The 23,296-nt window shown below is 45.4% G+C and overlaps 1 protein-coding gene and 1 pseudogene across 3 annotated transcripts in view; one reads left to right on the forward strand and one right to left on the reverse strand.

Moving 5' to 3' along the window:
* The window catches only part of LOC147449891 (uncharacterized), a 118,330-nt gene extending 99,812 nt beyond the window's left edge, over positions 1 to 18,518 (reverse strand). Inside the window, exons 1-3 of one of the 3 annotated variants that reach the window (XM_086522724.1) lie at positions 18,366 to 18,518; positions 18,185 to 18,289; positions 17,934 to 18,085 (exon numbers count right to left, since the gene is read on the reverse strand). In XM_086522724.1, coding sequence (XP_086378850.1) covers positions 17,934 to 18,085; positions 18,185 to 18,289; positions 18,366 to 18,434 — 326 coding nt within the window. In that variant the 5' untranslated portion in view covers positions 18,435 to 18,518. The remainder of the gene's footprint in view (positions 1 to 17,933; positions 18,086 to 18,184; positions 18,290 to 18,365) is intronic. The other 2 variants (XM_086522722.1, XM_086522723.1) reach the window with 2 other exon arrangements.
* A 1,103-nt stretch (positions 18,519 to 19,621) lies between these two features.
* Positions 19,622 to 19,980, forward strand: LOC147449892 (calmodulin-6-like; annotated as a pseudogene).
* The last annotated feature ends 3,316 nt before the right edge of the window (positions 19,981 to 23,296 follow it).

Below are 23,296 nucleotides of genomic sequence, written 5' to 3' on the forward strand. Positions count from 1 at the left end.
GTTCCTAGTGCAGAAGAAGGATGGCTCATGGCGCATGTGTATTGATTACCCTGCGTTGAATAAGAATACCATCAAGAATAGGTTTCCTATTCCTAGAATTGATTATATTCTCGATCGTTTAGAGGGTGCTACAATTTTCAGAAGGATAGACCTTAAGAGTTGGTACCATCAGATTCGTATAAGGCCAGAGGATGTGCACAAGACTGCGTTTAGAACGACATTTGGTCTTTATGAGTTTCTAGTGATGCCATTTGGGCTAACAAATGCTCCTGCCACGTTCAACAGAATGATGGACCGGATTTTCCGCTCGCATCAACACTTTGTTGGGACGTTCTTCGATGACAAGATAGTGTATTCGAAGAATAAAGAGGAGCATACGTGTCACTTGACCATTGTGTTCGAAGAGCTGCGCAGTCACAGGTTACTTGTCGCGTGTGGCAGTAGCATCGGAGCAGTGCTAATGCAAGATGGACGGGTAGTAGCTTATGAAAGCAAGCTCTTGGCCGTGATTCATGCGCTTTCTAGCTGGAAGCACTACCTCTTAGGTGCTGATTTTGTTGTCCAAACAGATCATCAGACCTTGCGATACTTCTTGACACAGTCAAAGTTATCCGAAAAGCATATGCGATGGGCAAACATTCTTTCCATGTTCCACTTCCAGATTATGCATGTGGAAGGCAAGAAGAATGTTGTGGCTGATGCGTTATCAAGAAAGCGACATATTTCAGCTGTGTCAATTCCTTATCATCATGAGTTGGATGACATGAAGGAACAGTATACTGCTGATGAAGATTTTGCAAGGATCTTTGAACAATTACAAGAGGGGCAACATCACGAGCACTACCTCCTCAGAGATGGTTTTATGATGATGCATGGCAGACTTTGTGTCACTAGGCCACTGCGACATAAGGTCAGGAAGAGAGTCATGACCCACCGTATGCAGGGCATCGTGGCATTGATGCAACAGTTAAATCGGTAGAGACATTCTTCTATTGGCCTACCTTGAGGAGAGATATGGATGCCTTTGTGCGAGCATGCATAGTTTGCCAAAAGGTCAAGTTTGACAGGCAAAAGGCACCAAGGGATAAGCCATGGGAAAGCATTGCTATGGACTTTATCTTTGATCTTCTAAGAACGCCAACAGGGAATGATGGAATATGGACCATTATCTGCGGATTCAGCAAGCAGGCCCATTTTATCCCTGTCAGGAAGAAGATAAAATCTGATCAGATGGCACGCTTGTTCATGTACAATGTGTTTAAGTACCATGGTATGCCACAATCGATTATCAGTGATCGTGATCCTCGCATGACCAGTTTGTTCAAGAGAGGATTGTTTGAGAACATGGGCACTACGCTCAAGTTCTCGTCTTCGTTTCATCCACAAACTGATGGACAGTCAAAAGAGGCTAATTCTATTGTCTTAGATCTGCTGAAATGCTATGTGTCAGATAATAAGGGCAAGTGGGAACAGTATTTTCCTATGCTTGAGTATGCGTACAATAATACGGTGCATTCGTGTACTAGCAAAGCACCTTTTGAGATTGTTGAAGGCGGCCAAAAGGTTCCTCCCATTTTGCATACAAAGGACAAGATCTTTGAGGCAGATCGATATGTTGAGAACATGGATGAGATGTATAAGAAAATTAGAGTTGCCTTGGAGAAGACTCAGGCAAAACAGAAAAAGGTTGCTGATCGTCAACGTCGTGAATTGTTGTTATCACCTGGTGATTGGGTTCTGTTAAGGTTCAAAAAGGCAAGGTTAAAGAAAATGAAGGGCAAGGAACGGCTGTTTCCTAAGCTCAGTATGCGTTACTATGGACCTTTTCAAGTGCTTGACAAGATCAGCGATGTGGCTTACAGGCTGAAATTGCCTGATGCATGGAAGATTCATAATGCGTTTCACGCGAGTCTTCTAAGACCCTTCGTGGGTGATATGCCAGAAGATATGCCAGATAAGGATCAGCCAGAAGTTGAGGAACTTGATGAGATCCTGGTACCTCAGCAAGTTTTGGCACATAAGGACAGAAAAGTTAAAGGACAAGTTGCAAGACGCAATTTGGTGAAGTTCAAGAACTATCCGCCTATGGATCCAAAGTGGATGGAAGAGCATGAACTGTCAGAGTCACCAAATGTATTGCAACTTTACCTTGAAGCCTTTGGGTTACAGCCTACTTATGTCCCAACCCAACGTGTGCAAAGGAGGGGTAATGATAGAGCTAGTACATCAAATGTACATATGAATTCAGTCTAATAAATGGAAATGACAAAAGTATGAAGGTCTCATTAAGTCATTTGTATCTATGTGTTGCGACCTTTCTTGCAGATACATGCGATGATAATAGAGTGTTGATAGCACAAGATCATCAGTGGCGTGTATTTATGGTATGCAATCGAGGACGTTTGCGATTTCAAGAGGGGGGTATGTCACGGGGACGTGGCAGCTGTTACTATGTCACGAGGACGTGGCAACTGCTAACTTTAGTTGCTGGTTTCTTTCCAATGGGTTTTGTTTTATTTTGAGACCCTCTTCTTGAAGTAGCAAACGGTCGGACATTGTATGGCCAATGTAAACGGTAGTTTCACCCGCAGACGGGAAGTGGTCAGCACTGGAATTTGTATGGTAAGAGGATGTCTAGGCTCAGAGCAAGATCATATAGGTCCCCCCATCGCACTTAGCAAGTTGGTGGATACTAGGAAACGAACTCAATAAAGGCCTGAAGTCAAGGTGTGACTACCAACAGAAAGTATCCGAGAGTTGGGCCACATTGCACTTTTGGATGCAGTCCCAATGAGGATAGATTGTCAGAAGACCACAGGGAGCCCAACGGAATCATTTCCTAAAATTTAGGGAACTGCTATTTTGGACCATGAAATGTATTCGCGCCATTATCTCCGGTATGACTAGGGGAACATTTTACAACTCTGCCGCAAAGTCAACTGAGCAACCAGTCGGGAGATTTTTAAGCGGCAAACCCGAAACGGGAAAATGCTTGTAAATGCGCCAAGTGGCACATTTCTGTGCACTTGCTTAATGCAAAGAAGAAGTGGCGCTGAATTTATAGCTAGGAGGCTCATTTGCAAGTTCCCTGCCACAGGTTAAGAGCTATGGAGTGCTTCTTTTCCCTCTATGTACAGTGTGGTGCCAGGAGTGATGCCCTGCACGCTACACACTGCTCTCTCTCCCCCTTACGTGCAGTTATGTGATGCCCCACAAGAGGGCTTTTCATTTGACTGATGTACAGTTGTGTGGGTTCATGCGCGATTGCCGAGGCAAGAGCCTCTTGCACAGGTACTGGGTTAGCTAGTGGCTAATCCCCGCAGGTACAGGTGAATTCGGAGAGGTTTCACGTGAGAAATCTCGTCCGATTCAAAGGGCAAGTAGCCCTACAGGTGCGGGAGCTCGAGGTCTTGCTATAGATGCCACCGGCACGCGAAATGGAACCTAAAACAGGGAATTACAGCCTGCTGTGTATTTTTGCAGGTTTAGGGTTTCAGCCCTAAACGGTCCCTAATACCCCCAGGAGGTTCCGGGACGCGAGGGAACCGCTGTACAGGTGATCTGGCCCATTTTCGGGGCAGAAAACAGAGAATTCAGCGTGCTGCAGATTCTCGCCAGGTTTTGCAAAGTGTCCGTATGCGTCGGGAAAGTCATCTATTGCGTGGGGATACTGACTGTGAAGCGTCCTAGTACAATTATGCTGCCAAAATCGGGCCAGAACAGGTGTTTCTTAGCCTGGATTGTGAGGGGCAGCTCGTAGGAGATCACACGTTTTATTCCCTTTGTTAAAGAATAAAGAAATACCGAAAGGGGAGCCAATTTTGGGGCCTACAGGTTGTCGGCGTCTGCTCGGAGCATTCTAGCTTCCGAGCCATGTGTGTATTCAAGTGTTAATTCCCGTTACAGGTTTCCTTCGCACGTTCTCTCTGTGTGTGTTTTAAGTAAAGAATTTTGGGTGAAAGCCAACGCCTACCGCCCTACGGGCCGGTTTCAATGGGCACTGTAGTAGGCATGATCGGCACATCTTGGCCATTAACATTTTGCGTCAGAGGTGCAATATCTGGCTGCTCTCCAAAGAAACCAGCCATGCCAAAATGACCCTGTGGCACTCCAAACTGGCCCTGGTTGCACTGAAAACCCTGCTGCATGCCAATACTACCATACATGGGGTTTGGCATCATGCCTTGCATACCCCCAAACATTGTTTCTGGCATGTACGGCTGACTTCCAGGCGCATAACCATCCATACTTTGAAATACTGATCCACCCCCGAAATACCCAGGATGTAGGCCGTAGGGTTACCCATTGTGCAGGTTATTGTTCGAGACATATACACTTCTGAAGGCGGTTTTACTATCTCGGGGAGAGGTGGTTGGATCAGATAGAGTGTGGAGTATTTGGGCCTCTCGAACCAGTGTTTCATTTGCAGACAGATGGGCCAAGGCCTGTCTGTAACAGACTTGGACACTCCAAGTCAAGAATCTACCGCAACAGCACCAAATAACCACTTCAAAAACAGTTCACAATTCAAAATTGATTCAACACTGGCCCGGCAGAGTTCCGTGCAGAGAGATATTGGCCCCAAAGACTGGCGCCCCTTTCGGTATTTCTTTTTGTATTAATCTGAGTTCAAAGTACAAGAGTGCGGGCACGCACTCACACTCAAACTCTGTGTCCAGACGCTCAGAGTTGTGAGTGGCCTACCCACGTATTTAAAGATATAAGGGTTGCCAAAAGCAGAGCCCCAAAAGCTGAAAATCAAAAGCTCAAAAGCTTGGCAAATAAAGCAAAAGTTCTTTCTCTTGCTTAATGTGGAAATAAAGCAATCCAAAAAGCTCCAGCTTTCTCTCTCTCGCGTAGCCAAAAGAAAAATCAGCCTGCCGTAAATCCCGCCGCAAATTACGGGGTCCGTACAGCCCTGCCATGTGTCAGCTTTTCCGTAATTTCCGGTACAGAAGCCACGTCAGCATTCCTGTCCACAGCACCCAGGCAGTTAGGGTTAGATTAGGGTCAGGGTTTCTGATTTTAGGGTTTTCTACAAAGCGGGCAGCCACGTCATCACTTTGTGACATACCCCCCTCTTGAAAGCGATCTAAAACCACTGAATTGGCAATCTCAGATTGCCCGTCAGTCTGCGGGTGGAAAGATGACGAGAATTGCAACCGCGTGCCAATGTTCTCCCAAATTGCCTTCCAAAACAAACTCGTAAATCTGGGGTCCCTGTCGGAGACAATCGTCTCAAGCATGTTGTCACGAGGACGTCGCAGTTATTAACCATGTCACAAAGATGTGGCAACTGCTAACCTTGGTTGTTGGTTTCCTTCCAATGGGGTTTATTTTATTTGTTTTGAGACCCTCTTTTTGAAGTAGCAAACGGTCGGACATTGTATGGCCAATGTGAACGATAGTTTCACCCGCAGACTGGAAGTGGTCGGCACTGGAATTCGTATGGTAAGAGGATGTCTAGGCCCAGAGCAAGATCATATAGGTCCCCCCGTCGCACTTAGCAAGTTGGTGGATACTAGAAAGTGAACTCAATTAAGGCGTAAAGTCAAGGTGGGACTACCAACAAAAAGTATCCGACGGTTGGGCCACATTGCATTTTTGGATGCAGTCCCAATGAGGATAGATGGTCAGAAGACCAGTGGGAGCCCAACGGAAGCATCTCCTAAAATTTAGGGAACAGCTATTTTGGGCCGTGAAATGTGTTCGCGTCATTACCTCCGGTATGACTAGGGGAACATTTTACAACTCTGCCGCGAAGTCAACTGGGCAACCGGCCACGATATTTTTAAGTGGCGAACCCGAAACGGAAAAATGCTTGTAAATGCGCCAAGTGTCATTTTCTCATGAACTTTCCCCTTGCAGAAAAATGGGCACTGATTTTTAAGTTGGGAGAGGCCTCATTTCAGCATTTGTCACAAGTTAAGAGCTATGGAGTGCTTCCTTTCCCTCTCATGTACAGTGTGGTGCTAGGAGTGATGCCCTGCACACTACACACTGCTCTCTCTCTCCCCTACGTGCAGTTATGTGATGCCCCACAAGAGGGCTACTCATTTGACTGATGTACAGTTGTGTGGGTTCATGCTTTTGTGCAGAGGCGAGAGCCTCCTTGAGCACGAACAGGGGTAGCTAGCTGCTACTCCAAAGCAGGCACTGGTGAGGGTCATAACCTCACCGTACAGGTGCAACATCAGCGCTGTGTATGCGCTGTAATTTTACTGTTTTTCAGCCATACGGACGCCAGGACCATTGGGAATCGTGCCCCACTGGCAGAGGACTGTTTGGGGCTGAAAACAAGGCAAAAACCAGTAAATACATCGTGCTGAATTTACTGTTTTTCGGCAGGAATCAGAGAAGCGAGTTCCAACAGGGGAATTGGTTTCGTGCAAGTTTTGGGGCTGTTATGCTGCCGAAATTTGGCCAAAACAGGCGATATCTAGTGGGATACAGTCAAAGGATTCCCAGGACTCTTCTTTGTACTTTACCCTCCTAAAGAATAAAGAAATACCGAAAGGGGCGCCAATTTTGGGGCCTGCAGTTTGTCAGCGTCTGCTCGGAGCATTCTAGCTTCCGAACCATGTGTGTGATTAAGTGCTAATTCCCGTTACAGGTCTCCTTTGCAAAGGGCTCTGTGTGTGCGTCTAAAGTAAAGAATTTCGGGTGAAAGCCAACGCCTACCGCCCTACGGGCAGGTTTCATGGTTCCGTTGCCGAGACATCAATCACTTTTTCCTTAAAGAGTGAGCCTGGATTGTTTAGGGTAAAGACACAGAGTGCAGGAACGCCGGGATTACACTATGGCCGACAAGGGGAAGGGAATTATGGAAGAGGGTTCCTCTTCAAAGGACAGGCAGGAGATTCCTATGGTTTTTGAGATTGGCGAGACTTCACGGCCACGTCAGTCTGTACCTCCTGTCAACGTGAATGTCCCTCCAGTAGTACAGGGCTTTATGACTAGGCAACTTGAGGATGATGCGTTCAAGACTCAGTTAGTTGCCGCGGTGAATGTCTTTTCGTAGCTGGTGCAGAATCCGAGGTTTATGGAATTCTTGCAAGCGCCACCAGTGCAACAACAAAATAGACAACCTACGCCGCGTACGGAGCTTGTTGATACTCAAGCCCAGGTACTTCATGTGGCGCAGGAGAAAAGGGAACACTAGCATGTTGCAAAGTCGGGGGCTCCAAAGCAGGTTCCTCCCGTGCTTGAACAGGTGGCTAGAACGCATATTCCACAGGTTATGCCAGTTCAGCCCGCCACCTTTCAGAGCCAGCATGCTGTCTTGAATGGACAGGGAGCTGGATACCAGACTATGCACTCAGTTTTTCCACCACCCACAATACATCCTCGGTATTTCGGGGGTGGATCAGTGTTCCAAAGTATGGCTGGTTATGCGCCTGGAAGTCAGCCGTACATGCGAGGAACAGTGTTCGGGGGTATGCAAGGCATCATGCCAAACCCCATGTATGGTAGTATCGGCATGCAGCAAGGTTTCCACTGCAACCAGGACCAGTTTGGGGTGCCACAGGGTCATTTTGGCATGGCTGGTTTTTCTGGACAGCAGCCAGATATCGCACCTCTGACGCAAAATGTGAATGGCCAAGACGTGCAGATCATGCTACTACAGTGCCCATGTTGCAGACCATTCTGTATGACAACTTGGGGGCACTAGAGAAGCCGAAGGCTTACAAAGAAGGTGGTGCAGCGGTAAAGTTCAGTACCTTCAGTGGTTTCGAGGATAAGACAAAGGCCCTCACTTTCCTCCAGCAGTTTGACACAGCTTATGCGGGAGGGAATTTTACAGAGGCCTCATTTCAGCATTTGTCACAAGTTAAGAGCTATGGAGTGCTTCCTTTCCCTCTCATGTACAGTGTGGTGCTAGGAGTGATGCCCTGCACACTACACACTGCTCTCTCTCTCCCCTACGTGCAGTTATGTAATGCCCCACAAGAGGGCTACTCATTTGACTGATGTACAGTTGTGTGGGTTCATGCTTTTGTGCAGAGGCGAGAGCCTCCTTGAGCCCGAACAGGGGTAGATAGCTGCTACTCCAAAGCAGGCACTGGTGAGGGTCATAACCTAACCGTACAGGTGCAAAATCAGCGTTGTGTATGCGCTGTAATTTTACTGTTTTTCAGCCATACAGACGCCAGGACCATTGGGAATCGTGCCCCACTGGCAGAGGACAGTTAGGGGACTGTTTGGGGCTGAAAACAAGGCAAAAACCAGTAAATACAGCGTGCTGAATTTGCTGTTTTTGGGCAGGAATCAGAGGGTATACGCCAATAGAAGCGAGTTCCGGCAGAGAATTTGGTTTCGCGCAAGTTTTGGGGCTGTTATGCTGCCGAAATTTGGCCAAAACAGGCGGTATCTAGTGGGATACAGTCAAAGGATTCCCAAGACTCTTCTTTGTACTTTAGCCTCCTAAAGAATAAAGAAATACCTAAAGGGGCGCCAATTTTGGGGCCTACAGGTTGTCGGCGTCTGCTCGGAGCATTCTAGCTTCCGAGTCGTGTGTATGATTAAGTGCTAATTCCCGTTACAGGTCTCCTTTGCAAAGGGCTCTGTGTGTGCGTCTAAAGTAAAGAATTTCGGGTGAAAGCCAACGCCTACCGCCCTACGGGCCGGTTTCACATGCCATGTAATCTGAAGATCTGGGCCACAAACAGTCTCGCTAAGTGATCTGGCTTGACTATTTTCTTCACTGAATGAAATGAGTCTGCTTGCTAAATCTGTCAATAACAGTCCAGATACCATCGTGACCACTCTATGTTCTCGAGAGATCAAAAATGAAATCCATTGCAATACTTTCCCAAGGGCGGGTGGGTATGGACAAAGGATGTAACAATCCCTGTGCTTTATGCCTGTCAAACTTGACCTTCTGGCATACCAAGCAACTGCGCACAAACTCTTCCACATACCTCTTGAGTCTCGGCCAAAAGAAGTATCTTTCTACCCCTTTCATGGTGGTAGCAATGCCACGATGACACGTAGAAGGTGGACAGTGGCATTCAGTCATAACCTTTTCCCTCAACGGCTGTGTAACGCACAACATGGTTTTTCTCATCAAGTAGCCATCCCGAATGGAATATCCCGCTATTGTCTCCCCATCCCGTATCCGTGTGAAAACGTCTGCAAAATCTGTATCTGTGGCATACTGGTCGACCATATCCTCGAAGCTCCCATGATGTATCGCGGAAATAGCCAGAACCAACGGCTTCCGAGACAAAGCATCTGCCACCACATTCTTCTGTCCCTGAACATGGACAATCTGGAAGTGAAACTGCAACAAGATGTTCGCCCACTGCATCTGCTTTTCCGATAGCTGCTTCTGTGACAAGAAGTAGCGCAAACTCTGATAGTCTGTAAAGACAGTAAAATCTGCTCCGAGTAGGTAATGCCGCCACTGAGTAAGAGCATGGATAACCGCCAAAAGCTCTTTCTCATAAATCTGTGCTGTCATCTCTGGCCTTGAGAACAATCGGCTCTCGTAAGCAATGACATGGCCTTCTTGCATTAAGACCACACCCAGACTACGTCCACAAGCATCACAATATACTTCAAATGACTTCTGCAAGTCCGGCAAAGTCAAAATTGGTCCCGTAGTCAATTTCTCTTTCAAAGTCTGAAAGGCAGTCACCTCTATGGGTCCCCACGAGAAAGGGACTCCTTTCTGTGTCAAGATATGCAAAGGGGAAGCAACCTCTGCAAACTTTCGAATGAACCGCCTGTAGTACGAACACAGTCCCAAGAAGCTTCTAACTTCATGGACATTCTTCAAATCGGGCCAATTGTCACAAGGCGAGCACCACGTGCCAATAGAAAAGAAAAGACTGAACAGACCTTTAGCACTTCAATAACAACTGAACTGAAAGAGAGAGAGAGAGAGAGAGAGAGAGACGACACGCGACACGGAGTGGCGGAATTCCACCCCAGAGAGTATTGGCCCCAAACCTTGGCGCCCTTTTCGGTATTTCTTTATATTGCATCAATTCAGTACAAGTCGGTACTCCAAACTCTGCACCTTCTCTAGGAAGCATGCCAGAGAATGAGCCCTAGCCTCATATTTATAGGCCCTTGGCCTGAAAAGCAATTACAGTAAAAAGCCTTTAAAACTCAAAAGCTTCTGGTCCAAAAGCAAAGACAAAAAGCTGCCAACGTAAATCATGGAAATCCGTACAGCCTGCCATGTCATCAGCAAGCACAATTTTCAGAAATCAGCAAGATTAGGGTTAGGATTTTTGCAGTTTTAGGTTTTTTTGGAGCAGAATTAGGGTTTGCAGGTTTTAGGGTTAGGGTTTCCAGAATTAGGATTTGCAGGTTTTAGGGTTAGGGTTTCCAAAATTAGGGTTTGCAGGTTTTAGGGTTAGGGTTTCCAAAATTAGGGTTTGCAAGTTTTAGGGTTAGGGTCTCCAAAATTAGGGTTTTTGACAGAGATTAGGGTTAGGGTTTCTGCTCTCGAGCATCCACATCATCACTTTGTGACAGTTTAGGCCCCTCGACCACATCTATAAGTTGGCTCCATTCTTTAGGCTTTGACACGTCAACATTTGTTACATCTCCCCTTCTTGAAAGAGAGTAATCGTCCGCGATTACAAACATATCTGAAAAACAAAGTTAGCTCAAAAATTTCTGAGGGACATTCCGAGGGACAATCAGTTTGCTCTTTTTATTAAGGAGTTAGCTTCTCCTTTCGGCTGTTTTGATCAAGGAGTTAGCTTCTCCTTTCTGCTCTTTTGATCAAGGAGTTAGCTTCTCCTTTCGTCCATATCGGAACTCTTGATATTCTGGCGTAGTAAAATTAGTCATCACCCCCAAACCGTATTGATCTTCCATGGGTGTGTTGATGCACTAAAAAACTACATACCCGGGCAATCTCATCCAATTAGGAATATTCAGTGGTTGGCACATCACAATGCAACACAAATGCTCATATATGCATGTTACAAGACATAGAAACATAAAGTCGCCGATGAACACTCCCTCCGCAAATAACCATCCAAGTCCGGGCCATGAGCTGTTCAACGACTCCCTCATCACTCCTCCCACAAATAACCTAAAAAGGTCCGGGCCATGAGATATAGAGGCCTTTTACAACCAAACGCCCCCCAGACCGCAGCCTGCGTCGTTTGGAGGTGCTGAGAGTAACCACTGCTCAGACTTCTTAATACTCCTCCCACATAACCATCTAGGTTTGGGCCATGAGTAACAACAACAATACTCCCCACGTAAATAACCACAAGGGTCCGGGACATGAGAAAAAAAACAGCACTTTTCAATCATTCAATACTCCCCCCGCAAATAACCACAAGGGTTCGGGACATGAGTAAAAACATCACTTTTCAATCATTCAATACTCCCCCCGCAAATAACCACAAGGGTCCGGGCCATGAGTATGAACAAGAATTCTCAAACATCATTTTTCACTACTCCACCCGGAGTAAAATCACCAATCAATGGAACCAGTATTAAACCAGAGTCAAACAATTCAAATCAGCACCAAAACAGGTTCAGAACAGATACCATCCGTTTCAAACAAGATCACCAAAAAAGTTCTCAAACAGAAGTCAAACTCGAAAAGCAATCTCGACATCGGTCGAGCTCGAAAAGTCGACTAACTTTCCATCCTGAAACCTGCATCAAAAATTAGGGTTAGGTTCCTTCCATAAGGTCGTAGCCGAGCATAGCATTAGGGTTTGCAGGTTTTAGGATTAGGGTTTCCAAAATTAAGGTTTCAACAGTTAGGGTTTTTGGCAAAAAATTAGGGTTAGGGTTTTTGCTCTCGGGCAACCACGTCATCACTTTGTGACAGTTTAGGCCCCTCAGCCACATCTGTAAGTTCGCTCCATTCTTTAGGCTTTGATACGCCAGCAGTTTGTTACACCAATCACGGAGAGTCTCTCTCTTGGTCGGATCCATTTGCACTCCCGCCTGCTGAGACAATGTGTCCCAAAAAGTGTATCTCTGGTAGGAAAAATTCACTTTTCTTTGCATTAATCACTAACTTGTGATCTTGTAATGCCTGAAAGACCTGAAGCAGATGATCTCTTTGTTCTGCCTCATTCTTGGAGAAAACAATAATATCATCAACGAAAGTGCCAACAAATAGCTTGTACTCTCGAAAATCATCCGTTTAAATGTCGCAGGAGCATTGGTTAAGCCAAAAGGCATCACCAAAAACTCAAATAACCCAAAAGTCGTCCGAAAGGCTGTCTTGTAGACGTCTCCCGACGGACAGACTCGCCCTTCAGTTTAATGTCAAGTACAATGGTTCTGCCCTTCTCTGTAGTCAATGTCGCTTTCCTCGCCTGATAGTCGACCACGGCGTTGTTCTTGTGGTACCAGGGAATTCCCAAGAGAATATCACAACCTTCCAAAGGCATTATGTAAAAGTCCTCATGCCCCAAATACCCCTGACAATGCAACCGAAGTTTGCCAATGACAAGTGTAATGGCTACGTCCCTGCCGGGTGCCGCTAGAACAGCCTCCGCAAGTGATCCCATCCAATCGGGAGTGATCTCGAGCCGCACCGCCAATTCCAGTGAAATGAAGTTGGCCTTGGCTCCTCCATCAAAGAAGATCAGGGCCTCTTGGTCTTTCACTTTGCCCTAAGCTCGGCAAAGTTGTGTACTCTCGTCCATTGTGTTGGGATCGGTACCCACACAATCTAGAACCAGTCCAGTTCTCATCTTGCCTTTTCTTCCACGTTCCTCTGTTGCTCTCGAACTCTCAAGCCTTTCGTCGTCCTTGTCATTCTCTTCTTTCTGTGCCTTTTAGGGCACTTCGCGGAGATATGTCCAGGTTCCCCGCATCCGAAGCACTTCCCCTCCCTGATGAAGCGAGCTCTCTCTTGAGAAGTAAGCTTGGGTCGTGCATCCTTCTTTTCTGGGTTGCTCTTTCTCTGTCTACTTTCATTTGGTGAAGTCTGTTCGACTCGTTGTGTCATGACCTCATCGGTGGGGTAGGTCAGCCTGCCAGAGTGAATGGCAATACCCCGTTTCGCATGACTCATCAACTCCTGAATAGAAGTTGACTTCTCTTCCAAGCACTGATCTCAGATCTCTGTAAGTAGACCCAAGGTAAACCGCTCAATCTGTTCTCTGAACGAGATCTTCTTGAATGAAGAGGCGGGTAGAAAAGAGCTCCAGAATCTCTCGCAATAAGCGTCCACTGTATCTTTCTTGGTCATCCAAAGATGGTTCCAAGCAGCTCGTATATCGCGTTCATACTCTTGAGTCAGCCAATGAAGAAATAAAAAGCTTCTTAAATTTCAGCCATTTAACTCGCGCAGTCTTGTTTAACAGAAGCATAGACCACCAAGTTCGAGCATTCCCCTTAAAGTAAGAGGCAGCTCTCCGAATCTTAAGAGTGCTCTGAGTAGCGTCCTCTTGCAAAAGCGATGTCAAACTGTTGTACAAAAGACAAAGCCTTCGAAGCATCTCTATATCCCGAAAACGTGTCAAATTTAATTGACTGTCCACCTTCCTTAAACTCTCGAACCTTCTTGCTTTTATCTTCCAGAATGTCATATTGGTTGGCTTTATAAAAATTCTTCTTCTTTGCATAAAAGTTACTGTCGTCAGAGTCTGAACTGTCAGTAGACGAGTCCTCTGTAGAACTGTCATTCACTAGGCGAGATTTAGACCTCTTTGCCTTTTTCTTGCCCTTTCCGAAGCGTTGTGTTGTTTCTTGCTTCGCTTTTTGCGTTTGCGGTCTTCTTCGCTCGAGTCAGATGAGCTAGAAGAACTGTCAGAAGAAGAAGAACTCGGTACTTCTTCAAATCGAACACGCTTCTTCTGTTTCTTTGCCTTTTCAAATGTCGATTGACGACCCAAATAACCCGGGAAGTCAGTGCCTTTCTTCTACTTTTTGCCGTGCTTTTTAGCTTTGTTTTGTGCGTCAAAAAGCTGAGCAATCCGTGCATCAACCACATCTTCTAATTCCTTCTCTGAATATTTCTTATGAGCAGAAGGTTTCTTGAGAGCGGGTTTTGGGGGTGGTGTTGTGGTTTTCTGCCACTACGCATGCACTTCTTGAAAAGAAGTCTCGCTCATATAATTTGCAAATTTTGGGTCCTTCGCAAAATTAAGCATCATCTTTGTTGCATCGCCGATCAATTAACGACGCTCCATCTCTCAACGCTCCGCCTAAGTAGGCCAGAGGCAGCATTCTCCTTGCCAGAATCTTCGTTGTGAACCCTTGCCGCATCTCCGGATGCAGTGGGAGTCGATTGATCCTTGCGTGAAGCCATAGGTGCCGCGGAGAAAAAAATTGGGATCGGATTTCCCGTAGAAGAGAAATCGGCCGTGCTCTGATACCACTGTAACAAACTTGGACACTCCAAGTCAAGAATCTACCGCGACAGCACCAAATAACCACTTCAAAAACAATTCACAGTTCAAAATTGATTCAAAACTGGCCCGGCGAAGTTCAGTGCATAGAGATATTGGCCCCAAAGACGCGCGCCCCTTTCGGTATTTCTTTTTGTATTAACTTGAGTTCAAAGTACAAGAGTGCGGGCAGGCACTCACACTCAGACTCTGTATCCAGATGCTCAAAGTTGTGAGTGGCCTACCCACGTATTTAAAGATACAAGGGTTGCCAAAAGCAGAGCCCCAAAAGCTGAAAATCAAAAGCTCAAAAGCTTGTCAAATAAAGCAAAAGTTCTTTCTCTCTCTTTCTCTTGCTTAATGTGGAAATAAAGCAATTCAAAAAGCTCCAGCTTTCTCTCTCTGGCGTAGCCAAAAGAAAAATCAACATGCCGTAAATCTAGCCGCAAATCACGAGGTCCGTACAGCCCTGCCACGTGTCATCTTTTCAATAATTTCCGGTACGGCAACCACATCAGCATTCCTGTCCGCAGCAGCCAGTAAGTTAGGGTTAGGGTTAGGGTTAGGTTTTTTTATTTTAGGGTTTTTTGATTTTAGGGTTTTTTTATTTTAGGGTTAGGGTTTTCTGCAGAGCGGGCAGCCACGTCATAACTTTGTGACACTGTCCACATAAGAGAGGTCGGTCAACTCCACAACCACAAGCCCCTAGGACTGGCCCTTCTTCGAGTTCTGAGGTCCCCCCTACCGGGGCTTCGGAGACCCACAGAGATTCAACTTCAGCACCGACAAATTGCCAGACTGAGGAGGGATGGCACCAAGCCCATGGCCGCCATGGACAGGGCCAAGCACCTCGACTGGGGGTCGTCCCACTGTTCCTCGCCAGGAGTGGATTCCTACGGGAAACCGCTTCAGACCTTTGCAACAAGAGACGGCCCCAGACCCCTCACCTCCACCTCTTCTAGGCAGGAGGATCTAACCCCATCCCTTCCACCCTCCCCCCCTAGCCTCTCCTCCAGCCCACGCCCACCCCCACCCTCCCCTTGTTTCCCCACACTCGCATCCCCCAAGTAGGCTGGTTCGAGAGAGGCAGCTCTTCCTTCGACCTCCCCTCCTAGTTGAGACCTCGGCCTTTGGGGCTACTCCAAGGGGCCTCTCCAGTTTCAACATCAGCAGATGGTGGGACCTCTTCAACTACGCCTTCACTCGTTTTCTTCCATGCTGACTTAGAGGCGGCTTGCTTTCAGATTCATGTCCTAATTCTTGCGGCACGCAGTCCAGATGCCCTAGACTCTAGTAAAATACTCTCTTCCACTTTGTGGTCGGGACCAACAGGATTGGACCCTGGATTCGACATTTAGTTGGCTCCAGACTGGGGCCCTTGAGTGTAACAGACTTGAACACTCCAAGTCAAGAATCAATCGCAACAGCACCAAATAACCACTTCAAAACAATTCACAGATCATAATAGACTTGCACTGGCCCAGCGGAGTTCTGTGCCTAGAGATATTGGCCCCAAAGACTGGCGCCCCTTTCGGTATTTCTTTATGTATTAAATCAATTGTCAAAGTACAAAGAGCGGTTAGGGTTTCACTCTCAGACTCTGCATCCAGATGCTCTGAGAAGTGAGGCCCTCACCGCATATTTAAATGTTACAAGGGATGTCCAAAAGCAGAGCCCTAAAAGCTTGAAAGCAAAAGCAGATTCTCTCTCTCTCTCAATGAGAGTAAAAATAAAGCATATTCTCTCTTCCAATTTCCTTGCAAAGCCAAAAAGCAGGGATTTGCGTCGTTCAAAAAAAACCAAAAAAAAAAAAACTTTTTTTTCAACCTCCGCGATTTCTGGAAATTAGGGTTTTTGGCAAAAATTAGGGTTTGCAAGAATTTTAGGGTTTTTGGCAAAAATTAGGGTTTTTGTTGTCGGTAGCTACGTCATCACTTTGTGACATACCCCCCTCTTGAAAGCATTGTAATCAACCGCGATTACGCCTGTGAAACCGACAAAAGCCATAAACCGTCTTAGCAGACACTGATTGTTAGTACCTACGTACTAGGGACACACATCTAGCACATGTACCAAATCGACAGTCACATCACACGACATCACAGGACATCACATGACATTCAACATTCATTCGGATCTTAGACCATGATTTATCGGCAATGTAGCTAGCAATGCAAAAATTAGGGTTTGCATGAATTTTAGGGTTTCTGCTATCGATAGCCACGTCATCACTTTGTGACATTGAGTTCTCCCATCACACGAGGGACCTCGAAATCATTGATTTGGTGCAGATCTTATGGCCACTGGCCAAGTTCACAATGACGTTGCATGATGCCATAGGCTACAAACACATTATTGTTCACTTTTTTGCAGATGCCAGTTTGCCCCTTGCTATGTATACACTCATGAGGACTCTTGGGCAGAGGATGTGGCTCAGAGAACTACACAATCATCTTGGGCCATTGTGGGGCATGTGATGCAGACTCGTTTGTCTGGGGGTCATTCGGATGAGGATTATTCCCCATCCAAACCGGTCTCGAAGATTGCTCGCTTTGGCTGCTTAGCAACATCGGTTTTCTCTCACTGACCCCATGAGGATTATCTCATGGAATATCCAGCGCCTTGAAGGCTCACAGTTTGTGGGCCATCGGGGTCAGTTGAGACAGGAGCTCTAGAGAATCAAGATGCCTTGTGGGTGGACCTATTGATATTCTTATGTTACGGGAGTAGAGAGCCACACTTAGCATTGTGGATACGTTCTGGGAGGCCGATATGAGACATTTTGGTCCGCTGCTTTTGGGCCTGGCGGCATTCAAAAAGGTGCAGGTATGACTATTGCGGACTCGTGGCAGCAAGCTATTGTGGGCAAAGGTATTATTGTGCTAGGTAGGGCCCAATGGGTTATCATGTGGTTTCAAGGTAGCCTTGTGGACTGCTTGAACGTTTAGGCGTCCAATCATGCGAGTGCGCGGGCTTAGTTTTGGTCACATATTGCGGAGTCCTTGCCTCATGCAAATTAGTGGTGCATTGGGGAGGGACTCAACATGCTAGAGGACCTTTCAGATAGGATTGAGGGCAACCATGCTACTGTTCACCTGCTTAGGAGCACCTATTTGTGACTTTGAGGATCTCGAATGTATGGCAACATGCAGGCTTTGTACGGCCCCTAGATAGCCTCTTTCTCTCGATCTGACCACAGAGTAGGGGGCGTGAATCTATCTAGGATAGATCGTTTTTACACTAGTGACCACCTCTGTGACATGGGAGGATCAGTTTGCATTTGGCAGGGACTACTTTTTTAGATCATTCGGCAGTGGTTCTTACTGTGCCAAGTAGATAGAAGAAGGTGGTAGAGGTTATAGAGTACTTTATATCATGTGCTGCATTTAATGGCAAGCTAGGAGGTGTAGGGGGCTAACCTTTCACACTAGAAGGGTCTTTTAAAAGCACCTTCAGAGGGGCCTATGGGCGAGCCCACTTAGAAATCCACATAAATAACCATTTTGCTATGTTTGTGAGTCAAAGGTTGAAAAAACGCTCTATTTGGAGTAAGTATGCACCAAATCTCTCAAGTGTAAAATATTTCTAACATTCATTTATTACCTTTCCCTTTTCTTCAAATGATTGAGTTCACGTGCTAAAGCTAATTTCTCACGTTGTAGCTTGCTAAGTTGCTTCCTCATGTGTTCAACTCGTTGGCCATCCGTTTTGATAGCTTGAGAGCAGCTTCTTGCTGAATGTAGTTGATGAAACTCCTGCAATCAAAGATGATATGTACTTCAAAACTTTAATTGGGACTCGTTGTTTGACAACACTAAAATATTCTGCAAGCCTCTTCCAAACTTAATATGTACCCGCAACAATGTTGACTCTGGTCCTAGCTTTACATGAGAGTTGTCACCTTCCTTCTGCCTATGTTCGGACTTCGAGTGCAGCATTTGCATTTTCATCTCTACAATCTGCAAGGTCAAAAAACACATTTCTCAATGTTGAGCGCGTTGGAGGGTAGACTCAAGCCAGGAACGAATATATGACCTTGACCTCATACTCCATGGCACACTCCAAGAGTGCGATCTGCAGCTCTTCAACCTTTTTCGTATGCATATCAATAATGGACTCCCTATCGGCCTTGGCCTACAATATTTCATTACGTCAGAAATGTCCATTCACGATCGTGTCTCATAACTTTTTCATGTGGAGAAATGGCACCGTTTTTTGGAGATAAAGAAAAGCATCTTTGACAAAAAAAAAAAAAAAAGATCTTAACGTAAGCTCAGTATGTTGAGCTGGAGTTAGTAGCTAGATGGTGAAAAGGTCAATCTCTCTCTCTCTCTCTCTCTCTCTCTCTCTCTCTCTCTATATATATATATATATATATATATATATATATATAAAATACTTATTTATTTATTTATTTAATATATACACACACAAATACATGCATTCTGAGCATTCCAACTTCCATCATTCACAGGCTCTCTCCAAATTTTCAAATTTGTGCCTTCGTTTTTTCTGCACCTACATCTATTTACCATATTATGGAGAAGCCTTTTCAAGTGTGCTGCAGCTAGGGAGCGTGGTGCTCAGGTGGGGGGGGAAGGAGGTTCACTCAAAAATATGTACAATAGCACGTGAGTTGAACAGAAGGTGTTAATTTCTCTTGTGAACTTGCATAAAATATACATACATAAGGTGTTTTAATTTATTTATTTTTAAAGAAAATTTTAGTACATAAGGGGTCTTTTTATTAAGAAAATTGGTACAGAAGTGGTTACATCAAAAAATGTAGAGTAAAGAGTTTTATAAATATCTCTTGAATGCACGTGCTATGCAAGATCTCTATATGGTGATGTGCCCCCCGAGGCATGGTGGTGACTCGATGAACAGTGAGGTGAATGCCTACCAGTGAGGAGGTGATGGTCGGCAAGCTGAAGAGACACTAGGCTTGGGAGGTGAAGGGGCAGCTCCGATGAGAGAGAGAGAGAGAGAGAGAGAGAGAGAGAGAGAGAGAGAGAGAGAGTCCTTCATGCCCTTTGTTAGTGGCAAGTCTATGCCTGAGCAGTCGATGGCAAGTACTTGCGAGAGAGAGAGAGAGAGAGAGAGAGAGAGAGGCTCCTCCGTTGACCTCTAAGCTCACACAGTATACACTCTATTCTACTTCGGCACGCGGTTGCAAGGAGGCTCTGAAACTCAGGAAGCCAAAGATGGTGGAGTAGCTCCTAGTGACCACATTTCTAAGCTCAAAGAAGCTTTTAGCCTCTTCAACAAAGATCGATAGTTGCATCGCCACAATGGAGCTAGGTACAGTTATGAGATCATTGGGGAAAAACCCCACTGAAGCATAGCTGCAGGACGTAATTAACGAGGTTGATGCAGATGGAAAGGGAACCATTCATTTTGCTGAGTTTCTCAACCTCATGGCCCGCAAAATGAAGTATGCAGACTCTGAGGAAGAGCTCAAGGATGATTTTCATGTGTTTGACAAGGATCGAATGGGTTTATTTCAGCTCCTGAGCTGGACCATGTTATGACCAACCTTGAGGAGAAGCTAAGTGATGATGAGGTCGACAAGATTATTAGAGAGGCTGATGTCGATGGGGATAGTCAGACCAACTATGAGGAGTTTGTGAAGATGATGTTGGGTAAGTAGTGCTTTCCATTTGGAGAAGAGGTATGTTGATTGGGCCAATTGATGTCACCCACACCCTTCAGCACACCTTCTCTTTGTACGGTTTTGCATGGGTGGGATCAACATATGCAGGAGCTAAAATCATCCTGCTACTGAGCCAAAACCAACCTCCCTACGCCTATCCCCCGTTGAAACTACCAATTAGCAAGGACATGGTGGATTGACCACTACAGGATTGATGCATCATCAAGACTCTTGTCAATGCTCAGTTGAAAGCAAAAGGAAACACCTTGGGTTCCCTCATGAAAGGCTATTTTTATTCCTAGTCATGCTTGCTTGTGGCACTTAACTTGGGCTATTGTAGCACCTTCAATGCTTGGAGACATGGTGTCTTGACCATGTTGTGTGTTGGGTTTCAAGCCCTAAATGGGCTTCAAGCCTGTGGAAACATGCCCCATGGCATGCATGATAAATCAGTTCACTGAATTTTGTATGGCTATTGTGAGCCTAAAAGAGATCTGTGTATTGTAAGGCTTTGAATAAATTTGAATATAGCATTGCTTTTTTTCATTGTATCGAGGTCTTCTCTCTCGATCTCTCGTTTATCTTCTTGCTCTGCACGCCTCTCTTCTTCTCACTCTCTTACATTGTGTTTGCTTGGTGCTACCAATAGAGTGAAGGTTTTTTTTTGGGCATTGTTGCTAATTCAAAATGTCTATTCTACTCTAAGGAAGAGATACATTTTGGGAGGCCACGAGCACATTCCTGTGCAGTATGCACCCCAACACCCCTTGCCTCCCTATTTTTTGTGAGTGATAATCATCAGCAGGTAGCTAAGCTCTCTCATGCTCTCTCTCTCTCTCTCTCTCTCTCTCTCTCTCTCTCTCTCTCTCTCTCTCGGCAGGCGGCAACACTGCTACAACACGCCAATGAAAACCCTGGACTTGTCTCACAAAGTTCTCAAAGTTCATAGGCCATTTCCATTACATTGGTATGAGAGCATTTGGTTTCTCTTTTCTTGCTTAAGAAGAGAGGTCCTTAAGTAGCCTATTAATGGTTGATTTTGTTAATTATATTAGGGTAAGTGGGACTGGGATCTATTATCGGTTTTGTTGATCCCACTATGTGAGATATGGTGCACACCTTGGGAGCTTTGGTCTTAATAATGGGGTCTTTTTAGACTTACCTGTGGATTTACCATTATTGAGCCATAAGAAGACCAAAAGGAGCTATCCCTCAACAATTTTTATATGCTAGACCCACCCCACTACTCTCTATAATTAACCAATTTGAGCCGAGAATGTAGATACTTAAGTGCTTATTTTTGAAGGCTAACAGGAGTAGCAACTAAGGTTTTGAATTGCCAAAGAATACACTAAGTAAACACATAAGTATAATTAACATGGTTGACAATAACCAAGAGAGTAGAATGAACATTGATAACTTTGATTTTGCACATGAAGGTGCTAATGATGATGCCCCAATGTTTATCAATTACCTTGTTACTAGGTTGCATCAATCTATGGGCAACCCTACTTTGCAAGCCGAAGTTACTCAACAACTTCGTGCTTATGGGATTTCCCTTCCTCTCCAAGAGGAGAGAGAGCTTAGGAGGCCTCTTGATGAGACCCCCAAAAGAATACTCTCTCCCATACGAGACGACGAATTCAAAGAACAAGAAAGTAATGAGTCCCTAAGTTCCTTCGAAGATGTGGCTCCACGAAAACGGCGAACTAAACGATCGCCAACTCCTGCCAAGAGGAAACGGTTAACCCATAGTCCTTCTCTTCGTCATTCCAAAAGGGAAGAGAGGAATCAAAGGAAGAAAAGGGCAAGAAAGAGGTCACCCTCTTCTCCTTCATCTTCACCTTCCTCCTCTTCCGACAAAAGCTGTCGCTATTCTCCTAGAGAATACAAGAGGGGAGGACATCTCGCAAATCTTACCCTGCATGGCGAAGTTCCCAAAAGCTCAAGAAGTTCAAAGAGGGAGGAAAGTGTATCTCTTTTCTCACCTATGATGGCACCTTTGGTGCCACCGACAAAGTATTAGCTTTCATCCAGTAATTTGATGCGGCCTTTGGAGACAAGGGCTTCATGGAGTCCTCCAAGCTACACCATTTAGCTATGCACTTCCAAAAATCGGCTCGTCCATGGAGGGCTAGCCTTCATGGCAATGGGGAAGCCCCAAAGACATGGAAAACTCTACGAGTTTCCATCATGAAGCAATTCCTTACAAGCGATGAAAAGGACAAAGTGCTCACCGAATGGCGGAGTTTGAAACTTCTCTCTCATTAGTCTATCCATAAATATGTGGACAAGTTTTGGGATTTACCTCTCAAGGCTACTGTCTTTCAAAAGATAGACTTTGCCGAGCAAAATCAACAATTATGTGCAGGATTAACTGAAGAGATGGCCGAGAATGTCAACTCTCAAACGGCTTGGTTCTATCATCGAAGTAATCCACCACACCATGGTTTCTTCGCGTATCAATTTCCAACATGGGGCTAGACGGAATGTCAAGCCCATGGAAAATAAAGACAAAAGTGATGCAAAGGGAAAAACCAATGCCCAAAATTCTTCCCAAGGCCATTCCAACAACAACAACAACAACAATCGGTCCAAGGAGAACACAGTTAACAAAGTTAAAAATAAACTCTCTCCTGAAGAGCTTGAAACTTTTCACAAGGAACACAAATATTTTAAGTGTGGGGAGCAAGGACATGGTTATCGTTCATGCCCCAAAAAAAATGCTCGAAATGAGACTCCTAGAGCTTCCACTATCGAAGCTCCAAAAGAGGATGCTCATTGCAAAGGATCACCTCTCACCTATGCTTGGAGAAAGGTAAGGGAACATGATTCCTTCATCTTGTTTGACCCTGGCTCTACTCACAACTTCATATCAATGGAGTTGGCCACCAAGTTGGGCATTCAAGATTTTGAGATGGGAGATGTTGCAATTGCCGACGTCGCTTTCAAGGGATAGCAAGCCTCCATTACTCCCTTGATTGGGAAGTTGAGACTTCATGTTCAAAGCTATGTCGGCAAAGAAGACTTCTTTATCACTCCTCTCCAACATGAGGATGCTATCCTAGTGGCACCATGGTTCAACCGCATGGCTGCCAGCAGAAGTTCCCTGAAAGAAGAATCTACTTCACCTACAGGGGAAAGAATATATAGATAGATGCTAATGAGTCTGGTCGTACTATACCACTTGTAAATCCTCTTGCTCTTGATAAATCAATGAAGAGCTCAGTTTCTGCTTACATGATTTTTGTCAAAGAGTCCCTAAAAGGTCCTAATGTTTCATCAAATGTAAATGGTAGGAATCAAGAAGAGT

The sequence above is a fragment of the Adiantum capillus-veneris genome, chromosome 10 (genome assembly GCF_014529385.1).
Source record: "Adiantum capillus-veneris isolate H3 chromosome 10, ASM1452938v2, whole genome shotgun sequence".
NCBI classification, from domain to species: domain Eukaryota; kingdom Viridiplantae; phylum Streptophyta; class Polypodiopsida; order Polypodiales; family Pteridaceae; genus Adiantum; species Adiantum capillus-veneris.